Source organism: Camellia sinensis, chromosome 8, assembly GCF_055761805.1.
Source record: "Camellia sinensis isolate YWXY chromosome 8, ASM5576180v1, whole genome shotgun sequence".
Classification (NCBI taxonomy): Eukaryota; Viridiplantae; Streptophyta; class Magnoliopsida; order Ericales; family Theaceae; genus Camellia; species Camellia sinensis.
Genome location: NC_138968.1, coordinates 184,653,141 through 184,671,779, shown reverse-complemented (window position 1 = coordinate 184,671,779; position 18,639 = coordinate 184,653,141). Strand labels below are relative to the sequence as shown.

Genomic DNA, 18,639 nt, shown 5'->3' with positions numbered 1-18,639 from the left:
ACGTCATGACCAAATCAGATCACACAGTAAGTACCAATTTTTTACTACAAAATTTTTATTTAATTAAATTTTGATATGAAAAAATAATTAATGCCCACAAAGGCCCCTTTTGGGAAGTGGGTTATAATCCACTTTTCAGATTATAACTCACTTCCTCTCTCACAAAAAAACTGTTTATAAACAGCTTTTAACCAAAAAATTTATTATAATCATCTTCGTAAAATAGTCCAAAATTGGGTGTGGCTACCCGATATATAACAAGATGTGACTTAGGAATTGTTTAAGATGATCTAAATAAGTGCATTTTTTTTCTTTTTATGAAAAAATGTATAAAAAAGTAAAAAGATGATTTGATAGAAAAAAAGATAAAAATATGAATTATTTAAAAGATCCCAAACCACCTCTTAGATTTCTTGATGACATGAACCTAAAATATGCGCGCACCTGCTTAAGGTAACCTTCGCACTTGAAATCTCTTTTTTTATAATTTAGGATAGCCCAAAATTGGGTGTGGCTACCCAATATATAACAAGATGTGACTTAGAAATTGTTTAAGATAATCTAAATAAGTGTACTTTTTATTTTTTTATGAAAAGATATATAAAAAAATAAAAAGATTTGATAGAAAACAAATAAAAAGATGATTATTTAAAGGATCCCAAATCACCCCTTAGATTTCTTGATGACATGAACCTAAAATATGCACGCACTTGCTTAAGGTAACCTTGGCACCTAAAATCTCTTTTTTTATAATTTAGGATAGCCCAAAATTGGGTGTGGCTACCCGATATATAACAAGATGTGACTTAGGAATTGTTTAAGATGATCTAAATAAATATACTTTTATCTTTTTATGAAAAATGTGTAAAAAATAAAAAGATAATTTAATAAAAAAAAAGATAAAAAGATAAATTATTTAAAAGATCCCAAACCACCCCTTAGATTTCTTGATGACATGAACCCTTAGATTTCTTTATGACATGAACCTAAAATATGTGCACACCTGCTTAAGGTAACCTTGGCACTTGAAATCTCTTTTTTTATAATTTAGGTTAGGTTTGACATTTTTCAAAAAAGTTAAAAAATTGCTATTCTATTTAAATCACGTTGCCTCTTTATCACATCACTTCAAACTCAACTCATATTTAATAAAAAATCAAAAAATATATTTATTTAAAACATTCCAAACAATCTTAGTTTAGTAAACCACCAAAGATCCTCTAGAGTATTTTTTTCCTAAAATTTCCTAAATGTGACTTGTCATTAAATCTCAACCACACAATACACCACCCTAAAAAATTTTAAGAAAAAAAAACGATCCTTACTCTTAGTATACTACACGGACCGTTGATCATTAAGTTGAAAAGACTACTACAAAGTTCTTATTGAATCTGATTCAGCTACAAAGTTCTCTAATTGAAGACCTGCCTAGCTGGACTTTACTTCATTTTCTATGTACCCAAACAAAAAAAAGAAGAATTAAAACCAATTACAACAGCTCTGACAAAGAAATATCCATTCAATAAAGGATCATGAAAACAAAACAAAATTAGAATGTTTCCAACAAGCCATGTTTGCAAGTGGACATCCAAAATCTGATTGAAACACAATATAGGGCCAAAAAAAAATTAACAAAATTAATAAAGCCAGCATCCCTAAAATTTCTTTAAGCACTCTTATCAGCCTTGGCAGCAGTAGCAGCAGCTTGTCCACGAAGACGACCAGTCCTCCTGGCAGCAATAAGACCAACCTTTTGCCCAGGTGGAGCATCGCGCCGAACTGTACTGGCATGACCAATATGTTGATGGTTACCACCACCATGAGGATGCTCCACGGGGTTCATAGCTACACCACGAACCTTAGGCCATGAATTCCTTTTGACTCGGTACTTGTGATATGCATTACCAGCCTTGAGCATGGGCTTCTCTGTACGTCCTCCTCCAGCAACCTGACCAATCATGGCACGACACCCACTAGGCACAATCTTTTTGGCCCCTGATGGGAGTTTGATCCTATCAATAGCACAATGTATGAGAATAAATCATCAGTTCCACAGATTCAAACCAAATAGACAAGAACAATAAACATAACTAACCCATTTTGTGTATTAAAAAAAGTAGGGTATAATCGAATACAGAAATGCAATGCTATGCTATCCTACTGTCTCCAAAACTTCAAAATACGTAACATAACCAAAAGTGATAACCCCCTCCACCGTGAATATATAAAAAATTTCAACATTGAAGGCATGAAAGACTCTGAATTGGGACTATTACTCCCAACCTGACTAATGGTGCAACAGTAACCAAAATAAAAAGATTGCATCAATGAATTTCAAATGATAAACACTTAATCCATAGATAACGTTTAAAAAAAGACAAATTACACAAATAGTCCCTATAGTTTGAGACTTGTGTCCCTTTTAGTCCTTGACTTTTCAATTGTAACATATTTGACTCTGTATTTTGAATTTTTGATCCAAATAAAGACAATTGAATATATAATTAAATTTTTCAAGTGCAAAATTGTCAATTTGATAAAATATAAATTAATCTGACAAAAATAAATGTCAAACAAATATTTTTGAATTTAAAAAAAATTATTTCTACCTATTAAAAATAAAATTATGTAAAATTAATAAATCTTTTAGACATTTTTTTTTTTTTCCAAATTAATTTTTATTATGTATTTGGATGATGATCATATAAAATTAATTTAAAAAAATTAATCATGTAATTTTTATTAATTTTACATAATTTTATCATTGGTAGATAAAAATAATTTTTAAAAGATTAAAAATATTTTTTTGACATTTATTTTTGTCAAATTAGTTTATATTTTATCAAATTGACGATTTTATCCTTGAAAAATCTAATAATATTTTCAATTGTCCTTATTTAGAACAAAATTCAAAATTCAGAATCAAATATGGCACAATTGAAAAATGAAAGACCAAAAAATCCTAAATTATAAGAACTATTAGTCTAATTAACCCTTTAAAAAACAAGCTCTACTATAACAGAACCTCCAATGCTCAATGTTTCTATATAGCATGGGCTAAAAGGTCACGACTTTTGACTTTTTTTGAATTTTTGTAAAAAAAAAATGTAATAATTATAAATTAGATGTGATGTTTTGTCTTATTAAACTAAAAATCTTATTTTATCTTGTTAAAATATCCCCAAACCCGACCCGACCGGACCCTTCTTCCAAAGGCAGCCATATACCAAAAAAAACCCAGATTCATATTAAGTGTCACATGAATTACACTCTCACTGAACTACAACTTTTCAGTATCTAATCTATCAAAAGCTATACACATCAGTAAAGATTTGAATGCTTTATTATGGGTGGAATTGAGGCGATTAGGTCAAAATAGTTATTTCAAATCCTTAAAACCAAGGGATTCTGGTAAAATATCTCAATTTTAAGTCATCACTTTATGTGCATATTAAAACCCTAAATCCGTTAACTTCAAAGCCATTTACGGAATTCACAAAACAGACAGAAATCGAGTAATCAAATATTAATGAATCAGATGAATTCGCACTAAAACAAACAAACAATCAGAATACCTAGAGGTACCATTATCAGGGTTATGACTGATAACGATGGCGTAATCACCAGAAGCTCTAGCCAAAACACCACGATCACCGACATGGTGTTCAACGTTACAGACAACAGCACCTTCGGGGATAGATCTGAGGGGGAGGACATTGCCGACCATGAGATTGGCCTTCTTGCCGCAAAATACGAACTGGCCGGTGTACATGCCCTCGGCGGCGATGAATAGCTCCTTCTGGTGCTTGAAACGGAATGGGTGCCGGAAAGTGACGCGTGCAAGAGGGGCGCCGCGACCTGGATCGTGGATGATCTCGGTGATCACGCCCTTCAGGTACCCGTTGCGCTCACCGAAGTCCAGGCTGCGGAACCGAGCCGGACCCTTGCGGTGGTGGGTGTGGGACTTGAATACCGACCCAGCACCCTTACGCTGAGCTCTGATCACTCGACCCATCTCTCTCTCTCTCTCTCTGTGTCTGGACTAGGGTTTGGGCCGGCAGGAGGATAGAATAGGGAAAAGAAGAGAGTGAATATTTTAGAGTGATCAGGGTTGCCCTAGGTTGTGTTTGGGTATTAGGAAATTCTTATCTGGGATTGTGTTTGGTTTAAATGTTGTCGGGGTTTACACGCTCTAATGCAGGATATCTCTATCGTATGGGTTCTGTCTGTTTGCCGTTTTTCCTTAAATTGAAAATTTATAATAAATATAAATATATATATATATATATATATATATATATATATATATATAATAAGGCACAAAGCTTTTTGAAAAATGTATCAAAATATATGTGAGATATATTTTGATCCAAGGGCTAAGATCAATCCCAAATATATATCAACGGTTGGGATGTATTTGATTCCCGCCCAAACACGCTCTGCTCTCTCTCCCACGCCTACCAAACACGCCTGCCTCTACCCAAACGTTATCCTCAACTCCCTCTCCCTCTTTCTCTCTCTCCCTCTCCCTCTCCCTACTGTGCTTCACAACCGATCTGAGATCAGATAGCATTGCTGAAGGAGGTCATCAATGGCTGAGATGTGTTCGATCTAGGGCTGCTGCTGATAGATCGAGATCTGGCGTTCCGATCACATGGCCCATCGGATTGATTCAGTAGTTCTCGCCTCGCCGGCGTCGGCGCTGCCACATCGGATTGATGGAAAAAAAATTGGAAATTTCGACTTCTCTGGTTATTGATTTGTTGATTTTGCAGACTTCTTCCTCCTGAAGTGCTTCTGTGGTTCTGTGGTTTCTGCTTCTGTGGTATCTGCTTCTGTGGTTCTGTGGTTCTACCTCCTAAAGTGCCCAAACTTCTTCTCAAAAATCGCCTTCTCTCTGAAGTAAGTAATTAGGGTTTAAAGAAAATGGAGTGGAATTTGGAGACATGTTTTCAGACATGTTTTCTTTGCAGACATGTTTTCTTTGATTTTGGTTTTGAATAGAAATTTCGCCTTCTCTCTGTGTTGTCATTAGGTGAATCTTTTTGATTTTGGTTTTGAATAGAAATTTCCTTTGGTTCTGTCATGAAAGCAAAGAAAGAGTTGATTTGATCAAAATCTTTTATTTTATCCAAAAAAAAGTTGATTCGGATCAATGATCACTGGGAAGGTCTCAAATTTTGGAATTTCAGACAAATTGGACCAGGGCAATGATTGTGGATTGAGGAAGGGAAGTTTAGTTTATTTTAGGGTTTAGTTAGATTGACTCTCTAATTGTAGGTAACACAGTTTTGGGTTTTTGCTGTTATTGAGTGTTTGATCTTCATTGGGGAATGTTCTAAGGTAATAGTTTATTAATTTATTTATGTTTTTGAATGATGTGGATAATACACAAGTCTAAAAAAGATTACGTAAAGAATAAAAATTAACAAAGAACTCATTTTTCAAATTTGCTCATAATATATAGCTTAGAATTGTTTATGTTCGTTTTTTTATGGCCCAAAAGAATGTTTAGAAAATGGGGGGAAAGGCTCAAAAATAAATTTTGTAAGGAAAAAGTGCAATCCGCAAACTGCTCGCAAACCATACTTGCACAAACCGTAAACTATACTATGAGCGATTGTAGGTTCACTTTTCCCAAACCGCAGGCCATTGGACTCATGGGTCCAACCAGCAGTTCGAACCGCTCAAAACCAATCCGTGAGCACCCAGTGTTTTATGAGAAAATTTGATGGTATCATATATTTGATAATTTTTGATGGTATCATAATTTATATTTCACATTTCACATTTCACTTTTGATGGTATCATAAATTTGATAATTTCACATTCCAGTATTTCACTTCCAAAACACTCTGAACTATCAGCAGCAGCAGGAGAATGGTGGTTTTTCTTAGGGGTGTGGGAGTGAGTGTTTAGAGAGATGGGAAATTGGGTTTAAAGATTCATTACATCTCCTTTCCCTTTATCCATTAAAAAATAACACCTTTTTATACCCACCTTCAAATTCAAATACCCACCTTCAAAACCCACCTTCAAATTCAAACCTTCGATTCCCTCTCCTTTCAGATCCGTAGCATTCCACTCCAATCCCACCCCAAATTCCGAATTCTTGCCGAAGAAAACCCCTGTTTCGCCTCTCTCTCTCTCTCTCTCGCATTCGGTGTTTCTCTGCTTCTGTTACTTTCTCGGAGTCGTGTGAACTGGTATGTTCTGTTTCTCTGCTTCTGTTTCGCGACCTTTTCTTGAATTTCTAAATTCTAGGGCTTATTTGGTTTCTGTTTTAGTCAACCAACACTCACCCCCTCAAGAATTCAAGTTTCTTTTTCAGTATATGTACTTTTCTGATAATTGAAAGGTAAATTGGGTTTTTTTAGGATAGCGAGTATGATTTTATTTTATTTTATTTTTTAGTTTGTAAAACTTTTCTTTTTTTTCTTTTTTTTTTTTAATTTGCTGCTCATTTATTGCTGTCAAAATTTTGAACTTTGTGGCTCATCGCATTCAACATTCCCTTCAAAATTTTGTGTCAGACCCCTTGAAGAATCAACATTAATACAGAACTCTCTCTCTCTCTCTCTCATACCCTCAATCTTTATTGTTTTCATCTTCAGTAATATCATAGCTTCATTCAATTGAAATGTGTGAAGAGAATAGTCCAAGTACAAATTAGAACAAGAGACACTCTAGGTTATACAACATTTTTGCTTCTGGGTACTGAATAGTGAAGACCGAATTTGCTTTGATGGGTGTTCTTCTAATGAATTTTTTTTTTTTTTTTTTTTAATATCAGCTGCTTATGACAAGGAAGGTTTCGACTAAATTTAGACGTTTTAGGCATTTTAATCGGATGTGTTTTGCTTATTTTTGAAGTAACTGGGTTTGATTTCTATTTGTTGCTCGAAATTGTGAAGTGGGAAATTTAGGGGAAATTTATGTTCTTCTCGGATTCTCTTACCTTTTCGGGAAGAAAGCGGGGATGAAGAGCTTTCTGTTCTTCCTAGGCACACCAAAGTTATTGTAACAGGAAACAACAGAACAACAGAACAAGGTGTCGTCAAGAAGGCTGTTGGTCTTGGTGGTTGGCATTGGCTGGTAATTTTCTTTGTTACCTTTACACCACTTTATCCTCTACTCATTTGACTTTAATCATATCATTGCTATTTTAAATTCTTTTGCCAAGTCACATTATTGTTATCTTTCTAGCTTTTTCAATTTCTAAGGCCTGTGGTGCTCTCTTGCCAGGTGCGATTCCTGAGTTTGAGCTCCTATTTCCCTTCTATTGAATGTAAAGAAATAGAAGTGAAAATCATCCAAATTTAAAATTTTGTTTTCTCACTAAACATCTGTATTATCAAACATATATCTATATAATAAGGGAATAGGGTTTTTGGTGTTCTGTTTGTGCATTCTTATCCCAATTTTTATTTATTTATTTTTTTATGTAGCTTATGGGTTTGGATTTAATTTTTTAAAAAATCTTAGGTCTGAAATGTATCATGATTGGCAATGAGCTTTTACTTTGTTCACTTATTCTTTATTTTTATTTTTATTTTTCCACAAATTTAATATCCCAATACAACATCAAGGAACCGGCAAGGACTGCTAAATATGTAGCTGAAGTGTTATTTGGGGTTAGACCCAAATGTTTCTCTGCTAAATGGAACCATTAAGAGCACTACAATTTATATATAGAAAAATTAATGTGGTTTAAATTCATTATGGTTGTAGTCTTCACATTACCTAGAATCAATTTGCATATTGATTTTGTATGCATGTTTTTCTGATTTTTATGCGTACATGGAATTACTGTCGTATTTAATTTAGTTTTGGGATCTTTCCAATTATATAACTCTCCATAAGAAAATGATGTTTTATTTTAGATATTTAAATTTATTATTAGCAACACATTTAATTATCTATTTCTTGGCGAATTTTAATTGAAAGAACAAGAATTTTGTTTACGAAAGATAGAGGGTAACTCTTCTAGATTAATGTTAAAGACTTGCACTTTGGAATTTACAATTCATTTGCAATGACATCGCAATGGAGTTGAGTTACATGATTGAATTTGTAATAAATCAAAAGTTAATATGTAATTTGTCATATCATTACATATAAAATTAGAAGAGATTGTTTTTTATTGGTGTGAATTCTTTTTCCAATTATTATTTTGTTTGTTTGTTTATTTGTTTTTTTTTTTTTTTTTGGGACGTATACATTGACCACTTCCCATCATTTCTCCCCTTATTTTATTAAGGGTAGCTCTAATTTAATGGATAAATAAAAAATATTGGAAATAGCATATTAGTTGCTTTTTAAGAACAATAATTAAGAAATTGAGGTGATTCACTTACAAAGTGGTTTATCAAATAATGTCAGCTACTTCATACGTTAAAAAATACTAAGAAAAATAATATATAGATCAAGAGTTCAAACACAAAACAAATGTTAATAAAGTAATGTATGTTTTAAATTCACTTCACATGTGAATTCGACTGTAACCGAGTTAAACCACACACTATTTTTTTTTAATTTTTTAATTTAATATTCTAATTTTTTTAAATTCACTTCATGGGTACACGACTGTAACCGAGTTAAATTCACTCCCCTTATTTTATTTTATTTTATTTTTTGATATACTATTTAAGGCTATATTTGTTTGGGTATACTACATAATTTCTCTTAAGTAGTTTTATGAAAAATCATCTAACCTTTGTAGGTCGATTGATTGATCCTGAACATTTTTGGCTATTTGATCACAACTTTGAGACACTTTTCATAAAACATTTTTATGATCGTTAACATTTTTGCAACACATAGACTGTAATATAAGAATTTTATTAGATTGTGCCTTCAGGCACGGGCAATCTCTGTTATTTTTTAAAAAGGTGTTATTTTTAAAATGAAACTGGTATTTGATGAATCTTTTTTCTCTTTGTTTCACTTTTTCAGGTTGGTGATGATATACGGATGATGATCCAAGTTAGGTTTTTTTTCCAATCAATTTGTTTCGTATGAATAAAAATTTCAGCATCGACAACCACCCTCCCTTCGAACTCACACTCGCAAGGTTCGATTTCTGCCTCTCCCCTTTCATAGATCAGTTTATTACTTCTTTTAATTAATTTCAATAAATTTCTTGATTTCTAATTTCGTAGATCAGTTTATTGCATTCCAGTAGATCAATTTATGGCTATGTCTGGTTTGTCTATATGGTTGCAACACCACCACCGCCGCTCATCATCACCACTGCCGCTGTTGATGCAAAACCCACTTCATGGTCAAACATAATGTGTTCAAGGAAAGCTTCAAGTAAAATTCTTCAATACTTTGAAATAGACCACAGCTCTATTCATACTTTTTTTTATTTTTTTATTTCTCAATCAATAAGTAACTAATTATAAATACGAAAAATATTTATATTATCAAACAAATCACTAACTCATACTTTTGTACAGTATTATTACTATTTTTTTAAATAAGTTTTAAACATCCAATACAGACTCAACACAATGTATGCTACAACACTATGGATTGGGAATCAGATCACAGTGAACATTTTGAGTTGTGTATTGTATGTGTCTGTTTGAACCTACATGGAAGGAAGCACATGCGAATTTGGGACAGTGACTGCATACCCTTTCTCTTTCTTTTGATTTTTTAAGTATCTACTGTATTGTTCTGCATGCTAATTTTGTAATTAAGTTCTGATGTCAAACTTAAACATTTCAATTGACTTAAACCCACTTCATATTGTATTGTTTTGCATGCTACATCCTTTCAATTTTCTCCCACAAAAGCACCCTGTCACAATTTTATATATATATTTTAATCTTAATATATGTATTCCTTGCCTTCTATAGCTCCTACAGTATTACCTACACTTCCTTCACTGGGACAAACTTCATATATTATACCAAGGGATTGTTGATAGTGTATTATTTGCTTCTTTTGAAGTGGCATATATTCTTCAACCTTGAATAGATTTAATTTTTTGAATTGGATATTTTGATGGCTATACTAGAAATGTATCAATGTGCTCTATCTTCATTTATTTATTTTTTTGAATTAATGATTGAAGACTGAATAGTGATCTTTGAAACATAAACTTGATACGGAGACCTGGCCATAATGCAAATGAAGATGTTCACTCAGTGAGGAAATCTACAGCAGGTCCGCATTTGAATATGAGAAATATGGGATTTGTTATGCTACACTAGATGTAAATTATAGTATTTATGGTGCATATATGGTGGTGAAAATCCATTAGAAAAGGAGATTGTAAACTTAAGACTAGGGAAAGCTTCGAGTAACTCACTTAGAGATCAATTAAAATTTGTTATTTAAAATATTAACATATAGTTCTGGGAAAGCTACTGAAGATTAAAGTTGGTTTTGTTGGTTGTTGATTTACTTGATAGATAGTATAAATTTGTTTTGTTTTTTTGTTTTTGTTTTGTGGCATAAATTTATGTTTGGACTTTCTAAATAATAAATGGTGAACTTCAAAATACTTATGATTATAACGAATTTTGATTTTGGTTTTAATTTGAATTGGATACTTTGATGATGGTTATACTAGAAATGTATCAATGTGCTCAATCTTCGTTTATTTATTTTTCTTAATTAATGATTGAAGACTGGATAGTCATCTTTTAAACATAAACTTGACATGCAGATCTGGCCATAGAGCAAATGAAGATGTTCACTTGATAGTGAGGAAATCTCCAGTCCTCGATTTCTGCCTCTCGAACTCGGCTCGCAAGGTAGTCCTCGGTTTCTACTTCTCCCCTTCTCTCTCTGTTGGGCTGTGTGTTTTTTTTATTATTGCGATTTCTGATACTGTTTGGTTAATTTGAGGTTTTTTTTTTTTGAGTTCATCGTGTCCTGCCTCTCTCTCTCTTTCTGACGGGCTGTGTCTATTTTTTAATTGTATCTACATATGAATAATTGCGATTTCTGATGTTGTTTGGTTAATTTTAGTGGTTTTTTTGAGTTCATTGTGAAATTCGATTATATTTGATTTGATGTTATTGTTGTTGTTTATATTCATGTTATTGTGTGTACAAATTTTTCCCCGGAAAAAAGTACCCATAAAGTGCCTTCAATTTATAAATGTGGTTTCACACAATCACAGCACCTTCGATCTTCCTTACCATTGCCAGACTTGGCTTGGAGAATGAGATTCAATTATTATGGTGTTACCCTCCCTCTGAAATTTCGACAATTTTTATTTTATTTTTAACAGGAAATTTCAACATTGTCGAGGAAGCATCATTGTATCAGTGAAGTTTCGGTTCAGTTCTTATCCTCGAGACAGTAAGTCTTCGCTCTCAGTTTTCGGATTTGATACATTGATTTCAGTAAATTTCTTGATTTCTAATTTATCTTATTTGAAATATTGCATTCCAGTATAAAAATTGTTAATTTCTGTGTTTGATATTAAAGATTTAGATTTTGTAACAATTTTATCTGATGTAAAAATGTGAAACAGCACAATTTCATTAAGGAAACAAGTCACCAATTCCTTTGTTGTTTTTCAGCTATGTTAACTCAAAATTTCATTATTCTTTTTTGTTTTCCTCAAAGATGCTTGGTTCATAGAATTGTTCAGCATTTGAGGATAGCAGAGTATTTAACAATTCTTCCAAATTTGAGTTTGAATTCCCAAACGAGGCACAACTCTTGATAAAACAATGTAACCAAGAACAATAAAATGGCTGCATCATCCACAAAATAAAAATTTAATGATATGATCAATTTTTTTTAATATGATATCACCGTGATATTAATTTTTTTTTTTAACGTCCAATGCCCATTTACAAACGAGTAATAGTGTGATAAGTAAATTTGTTTATCTTATCATCATCCTTACATTAGTGGAATGGATCCCAATCATTAATTCAATTTGTTTTTATGGGATGATTGATAGTGGTATCATGGCTCAACACAATCCATATGTTGCACATATTGTTTTATAGTTTGGCAACTTAATTTCAATAGGACTTCTAATATAATATATCATTTTAGTCATGGGGGAACCAAAATTTAAAGCTTAAATAAAAAAATAAAAAAAAAAACTATCCATGCATTCTTCTTTAATTGAATTGTCATTTGTGCTTCTATTTTATTGCACTTTTCATCAGGTTTATTTAAGAAAATTAATTCCATGATTGTATCCATAAATCCTATATCACATCTCTCTTGCTTGTTTTGTATCACATCTCTCTTGCTTGCTCTGTATTTTAAAGTGCGTAGGTTTCTTGATTTCAAATTTAAAACTCTCTCTCTCTTTTGTCTCTCTCAGCTTTTGTTGTTTCCTTCTTTCCCCCATCAGAGCTCACTCCGGTAAGTTATTTCTCTCAGACTTTGTTGTTTCACTCCTCTCCTTCTTTCTCTTTCAGCTTTTGTTGCCCTCCGTGAAATTTATAATTTTAAAGTTGCCCTTTTGTTCTCTATTCTGTTTAAAATTAAAGTTGCCCTTTTGTTCAAACATGTCTACAACTCCAGATATTGATTATTCTTTGTTTTTCCTTTTTCCCTCCCGTTTCTGCCTCTGCTACATTAATTTTGTTTCCTACCTCTTTGATTTACACATTATGATGAGAAGGTAGACCAATGTAGCTCTTTTTTATTTTTTAGATAACTAAATGAAGAATTATGTTCGAAATCAAAATTACAGCGCTGATAGGAAGTTGACTGACTGGAATACAGGGAGAAACTAAGCCTGGGCGCAAAACACTTCTCCTGATGATGGTTTATCAGACAGACTTATGCCACTGGGACACCCAAGTATGTGTTCCATCAGTGCAATGGTGTTTTAAAGTGCGTAAGTTTCTTCATTTTTCATTCAAAAATTTTAAATATGATTCAAACTCCAAGGTTTATTTGGTAGCACATTGTTGTTCATTGTTGGTTTTCAAATAATTTCTTCTTCCATGTGTTTGTTTTTTTTTATTTTTTATTTTTATTTATTGAGTTGGCCTTCCATGTGTTTTGTATTAGCCACAACTGGTTGCATATGTAATGCTTGATAAAAAGGTTCAGTTAGAAGGATCATTTGCTTACATATGTATTAGCATGTGCAACGTCTCCTATTTGGAACTCTAGAACCTTTGTACACTTGAGAAAAGTCTAATATCTATATTCAAACATATTATTGTGATTTGTGAATAAGGTACTGCAAGTCCAAGGAAAAATCAAACACTGAATTTTCATTATTGATGAGTTCGTTTTTTTAACTTTTACATTTGATTCATTGTTTCCAGATTTATTGATGTTCATTTAGGTAATTTTTTGTGTAGTTAGTTCAGTTTATAGTTGTAGCAAATTTTGAAAATATTTCTCTTATATTTGGTTAGAATGGTTTAGATAATTCCAACTAAAAAGTGAAGCGTTGAGATTTTTTTCACTCTCTCACTATTTCCATTTCTCTCTTCTTTCTCACCATACCTCTTCTATCTTCTATTGACTCTTTCTCTTCTTTCCCTACACCTACAACACTGTTGTTCACCCCTAAGCCATCACCGACTCTGTTCGCCTCACATGTGCCTCCTCCGCATCCCCTTCATTCCCTGCTAATGATGTCGCCACCAGTGGCAATGGATGCCTCCCAAACCTTTTTTTTTTTTAATCTTTTTCCCATTTGTATCCTTTTTCCCATTTGTTTTCTTTACACCATGCTTTTAGGTACGGGCATACACTAAATTTTCTTTACACCGTGCCTCCCAAACAATGTATGATGCTAAATTTTCTTTAGGGAATTGACCCACAATGCCTAAAATATTGTTCTGTTGCTATACATGGTGTAATTGGTATTGTTTATGCATTTGTATTTGTTGTATAGGTACTTTAACTCATTGCAGAGTGAATGCTTTTCTGCCTGTTTCCAATCTGATGTAAATATGGTCATTTCAGCACCAACGGGAAGTGGAAAAACAATATTTTTTGAGCTTTGCATTTTGAGACTGCTCTCAAGGTTCATCTCTACAGAGGGAAGATTTATTCACTTAAAGCGAATGCTTAAAACAGTAGGCTTTCTACAATTTTGTATATGAAAATTTTTTAAATGTTTATTTAAACACTGAAAAGTGTAGAAGATTATTGATTTCACACCTACAGATGTTCTTTATTTCATTAACTTTGTATTGTTGGTTGGTTTTGGGAATAAACTCTTCATGTTGTGGAAGGAATTTTGTTATTATTTGATTTATATACAGATATATAATATATTTTTAGGGTCTATTATACCTTATTGTCTGACTGATGAGGTCTATTATAATTGTTAAATCCATAATTGCTTCAACAGTTGAAATCTTTTCCTGTATGCGTTCACATTTATCAGTGATTAGAAAAGGGATGTACCTTACAAAACATTTACAGTAGTATTTAGTCCTTACATAGGTGTTTCCATGATTTTATATATCTGTTGTGTTACATAAGGTTTGAACAAAATATATATGGTCTCTCTGCACCATTAGTAAGTTGTTGTACTTGATTTTTTCTTATTTCCATGTGGCGTAGATTGTGCTGAGAATACATTTTTTAAAATGTCATGTGACCATGTAGGCAAGTTAAATTTTTTTTTTCCCCCTATATTTTTTCTCATGTAGTTTTGGGTTTATAATTTGCAAAGAACTATTACAATGTTAAGTTGTGGCAATAGCACTAGCAAGTGTGCATTGCTTGGTGTTTAAAATTAATTTTTTTTTTAAATTACAAAGTATTGGTTGGTGTGTTTCAATTTTAATTTTTTTATAGATTATAGAGCACTGGCTGGCATGCATTGTTTGATATTCAATTTTAATTTGATTTTTTTTTTGTAATTGTCAAGCATTGGTTGTGCATTGTTTGGTGTAATTTTTTTTGGATTATTGTGTTAACAAATGTACAATATCTTTGGTTTGTGCGTTTCATTTTGTATCTATAAATTTTTTTTTTTTTTTTTTTTGACTTGCTTGGTAAGGATGCTTTTATTTTTAATTTTTGTGTTGATATGAAGTTTATGCTTTAGAGTCATAAAGTTTGTTAATAAAATCAAAATGTTTATGATTGAATTACTTGCCGTACTTTAAATAGTTGATTAGGAAATGTTTAGTTTCAAGTTTTTTTTTTAAAAAAAGAACTTTTCAAAATTAACCAGACCTTGATTTATATTTTGACTTCAATTTTTTAGCAACAAATAGAATAAATTATATTTTAACCCAACAATTTTATATTCAATTACATTTTGATTTTATCATTATTTGCACCGTGCCTTTAGGCACGGGCATACACTAGTATATATATAAATTAGAACATCTCTAATTCTGACTGTTTTTCTCATCAAATTTAAACAACAATTTTGTTAAAAACTTAATTTGATAGGGAAAATACCAATCCTTATTATTTTCCTTTTTATCAATTCTTTTTGAAAAAATTCCCAATCTAATAAATCAAAAGAAAGTTTTCAAATTGCAAGCAAAGCAGTATAATTTCAGATTGTGTAGTTGTAGACACCCCATTTTTGACCGACCTTAAGACTCAGACATCACCAATTGAGCGCTTGGTGATGTTGCATATCGTGCTCGTTCAGAAGTCTCAGAGTCGCGGCCGTGAGCCCCGCCTCCGGATTTCCGAACCCTCTTCTGTGCCTTGCCTCGGTTTGCGAACTAGACTCGGTTTTCTCTATTTCTTTTCCTGGGGGGGAGGGAGAGGTCCCGTAGACCATCTCTCAGTGGCCGTGGGCTACATTTTGTGGCTATAGGCCATTTTGCCCATTTCGGAGCCCGGTTTCTGATTTTCGAGACCGTTGGCCGTGTGCCTCGGTTCGGGACCGCTTAACCATCTCCGTTTGCTCTAAATTTTGGCATGCATCTTAATTACTCCCTTTTGAGGGACACTGGGGCCTGAGAGACCCACTTCGTGGTCGAACGCCACTTTCGGTGCTTAACAGCCCATTTTCGGGACCCCGAACTGCGTGTTTTGGCCCCCGAGCATTCGTTTTGCATCGGTTTTCGTTCATTTTTGGCAGGTACCTCTGTTTTATCACCAGGAAGGTCACTGAAGGGTGGGCGGCCAGCAATTGTTTCAACAACCAGTTTTATTCCTCCGGCGCCCTCCGACGCCTATTTTTCTCACTTCCGAGCTAATGTTGAACAACCTGGGTCCTTTTTCTTGAACTTTGAACCACATATTTGTAATGTACACACATGGGAGGACCCTAAAAGTTGATGGCCGGCCAGTAATTCCACCTGACCCTTTTGACCTCCTCCTAAAAATGGCCTATTCTCTCTCCTGTTTTACAGTTTCCAAGTTCGAACCACAGGGTTGTGATGAAGGGACCTGGGAGGACACCTTTTTGTGGTGGCCGGCCAGAAAATCAACTTGACCTTTTTGACCCCTAGCCGGCCGGCTAGGGGGGGTGGCCGGCCGGCCACCTGCAACTCCAACAGCTGGCCGGTCATGATCTTCACAAAGTGAACTTTACAGCTGTATAGCTGTTTCCCCCAGAAAATATCTTAATCCGGGGGACAGTTGTTGGGGGAGAACTTGGTCTTTTTTCCCCCACTCTTTCCCTCCCTTTGGTCCCTCTCTTTGGTCCCTCTCTTTGGTCCATATAACCAGCTGCCATCTCTTGTATTAGGGGTTAGAAAAAATTTCCTTCAACTCTTGCATCCAAATCTCCCTCTATCTCTCTCATTTTCTTAAAACATCCAAGTCCTACACCTCATTTCTTCATCACCACCAAGCACCACCACCACCACTCCATTTCCAGCAACTTGGGAAGCTTTCTAGCAGCTAAGAGGCACCACTTCTCAAGCCAAGAAGCAACAAAAGACTTGTCTTCAAGGGTGAGTAGCATTTCCCCATTTTTGGTCCATTTCTTGCACCATTTATAAGCCATACATGCTTGCTGTTTTGAGCTCCGGCCCTAACTGAAAGTGGCCTTCTTTTGAGCTCTTTTTCACTTTTTCTTAAGGGATCAACACTGTTTGAGCCCCCCATATTGCACTTGCTTCAATATCCTTCTTAAATACCGTTATCTTGCGTAGTATTTTTAGCTTGTGTGTGATCTGTTTTGGAGCATGATGTAAACTGTAAATAGGCTTATTTTGAGCCCCTATTCAACATTGAAGAAGGGCTCATCACTGTTTGGGACCTCCATCTGCCACTTCATATTATATCCCTCTTTGGTCCCCATTTTTGCATGCCTTGGCAGCCCCTTGTGCTTCCGTTTTTGGTCATTTTACAGAACTAAAAATAGTCTTATTTTGACCCATTCTTCATGTTTCATTAAGGGCTTTTCATGGTTTGAGGTATATTTTATACACTTTATGTTATATCTCTCTTTTGGACCCCATTTTTGCATGCTTTGGCAGCCCATTGTGCTTCAGTTTTTGGTCATTTTACAGCACTGAAAATAGTCTCATTTTGGCCTATTCTTCATATTTCATTAAGGGCCTTTCGTGATTTGGGACCTCCATATGCCACTTCAAGTTATATCCCTCTTTGGTCTCCTTTTCTTGCATGTTTTGGCAGCCTATTGTACTTCTGTTTTTGGCCATTTTACAGAACTGAAAATAGTCTTATTTTTACCCCCTTGTCATGTTTCATTAAGGGTCTTTGGCTGTTTGTTGAATATTTTGTATACCTCATGTTATAACCACTTTTGAGCCTCATTTTGCATTGCATTTCTAGCATGTTTGTATACTGATTTTGGGGCTGCCATAAACTGTAAATGTGCATATTTTTGGTCCCTCTTCAGTGTTGTGGAAGGACATTTTTCAGTTTGGGTTTTTCATATACCACTTGTTTCATTGCCCTCTCTTGGCCCCTATTTTTGCATGCCATTGTTGCCCTATCTTTGCTTGCTGTTTGGCCATGATTTGTACTGGTAAAATGCTAATTTTGGGGCTGCCTTGATACTGTCTATTCATTGCATGTCCATATTGTGCATATTTGGTATAGCTATAGGCCATTTCGGGTGCCAAAATTTATGTTTCGGGACTATTCCATGCATTGGGTGCACTTTCGCCTCATTTCGGGGCTGTTTTCCCCCACATTTCAGTGCTGAAATTCCATTAGCATGTTTGCATATCATTTTCCATGCTATTGCATTGTATATGCCATTGCCTCGATTTGCGTGCCCGTGTGCACGCGTTTCGAGGCACTTCATTTTCATCCATTGGCCTCCTATGTGAGTGTGGCTGAGGCTCTCTCATGTTGGTGTAAGCCCATTATTGCATTGCGCATGCCATTTCATCTATAGCATTGTGTATGCCCGGTTGTGTATTACCTCGTGCAGCTTGTATGCCATTCCATAACATTGTGTATGTTAGGATTGTATCTTAGTTGCATTTCATGCATGTCATGCATATTGCGTCGTGTTCGAGATAGGAGTTAGCCCGGGCACGGGAAACGAGGTGCGTTTCGTACTCCGAGTGACGGAACGTGTCTCAATTCCCCCAGTCACCGACACTCCGAATTATCCATGATGGAGATAGGATTTGTTTTGTTTTCATGCGCATTCATCCTATATTGAATTGTGCAATTCGACCCCTCGGCCATCATGCATCGAGATGCGTGATTGGTGGCACGAGGATCGAGGCATGCATACATTTGTGAAAATACATTGCTATGCCCCTTTCCTGCTCT

General features: G+C 34.3%; 1 protein-coding gene and 1 long non-coding RNA gene across 5 annotated transcripts; one reads left to right on the top strand and one right to left on the bottom strand.

Moving 5' to 3' along the window:
• Positions 1-1,501: 1,501 nt before the first annotated feature.
• Positions 1,502-4,250, bottom strand: LOC114294437 (large ribosomal subunit protein uL2z). Its single transcript, XM_028238577.2, has 2 exons — positions 3,576-4,250; positions 1,502-2,012 (listed from the first exon to the last, which is right to left on the bottom strand). The coding sequence occupies exons 1-2, from the start codon at positions 4,013-4,015 to the stop codon at positions 1,667-1,669; spliced, it is 786 nt and encodes a 261-aa protein (XP_028094378.1). The 5' UTR covers positions 4,016-4,250; the 3' UTR covers positions 1,502-1,666.
• A 2,529-nt stretch (positions 4,251-6,779) lies between these two features.
• LOC145797364 (uncharacterized) lies at positions 6,780-14,139 on the top strand. 4 transcript variants are annotated; one of them, XR_014338819.1, is made up of 6 exons: positions 6,780-7,095; positions 10,682-10,769; positions 11,252-11,322; positions 12,311-12,351; positions 12,686-12,828; positions 13,850-14,139. It is a non-coding gene; the product is annotated as an uncharacterized LOC145797364 (long non-coding RNA). The 4 variants fall into 4 exon arrangements; XR_014338820.1 differs by having other exon boundaries at positions 12,646-12,828; XR_014338818.1 differs by lacking the exons at positions 6,780-7,095; positions 12,311-12,351 and adding exons at positions 9,293-9,315; positions 10,124-10,176 and having other exon boundaries at positions 12,646-12,828.
• Positions 14,140-18,639: the final 4,500 nt, after the last annotated feature.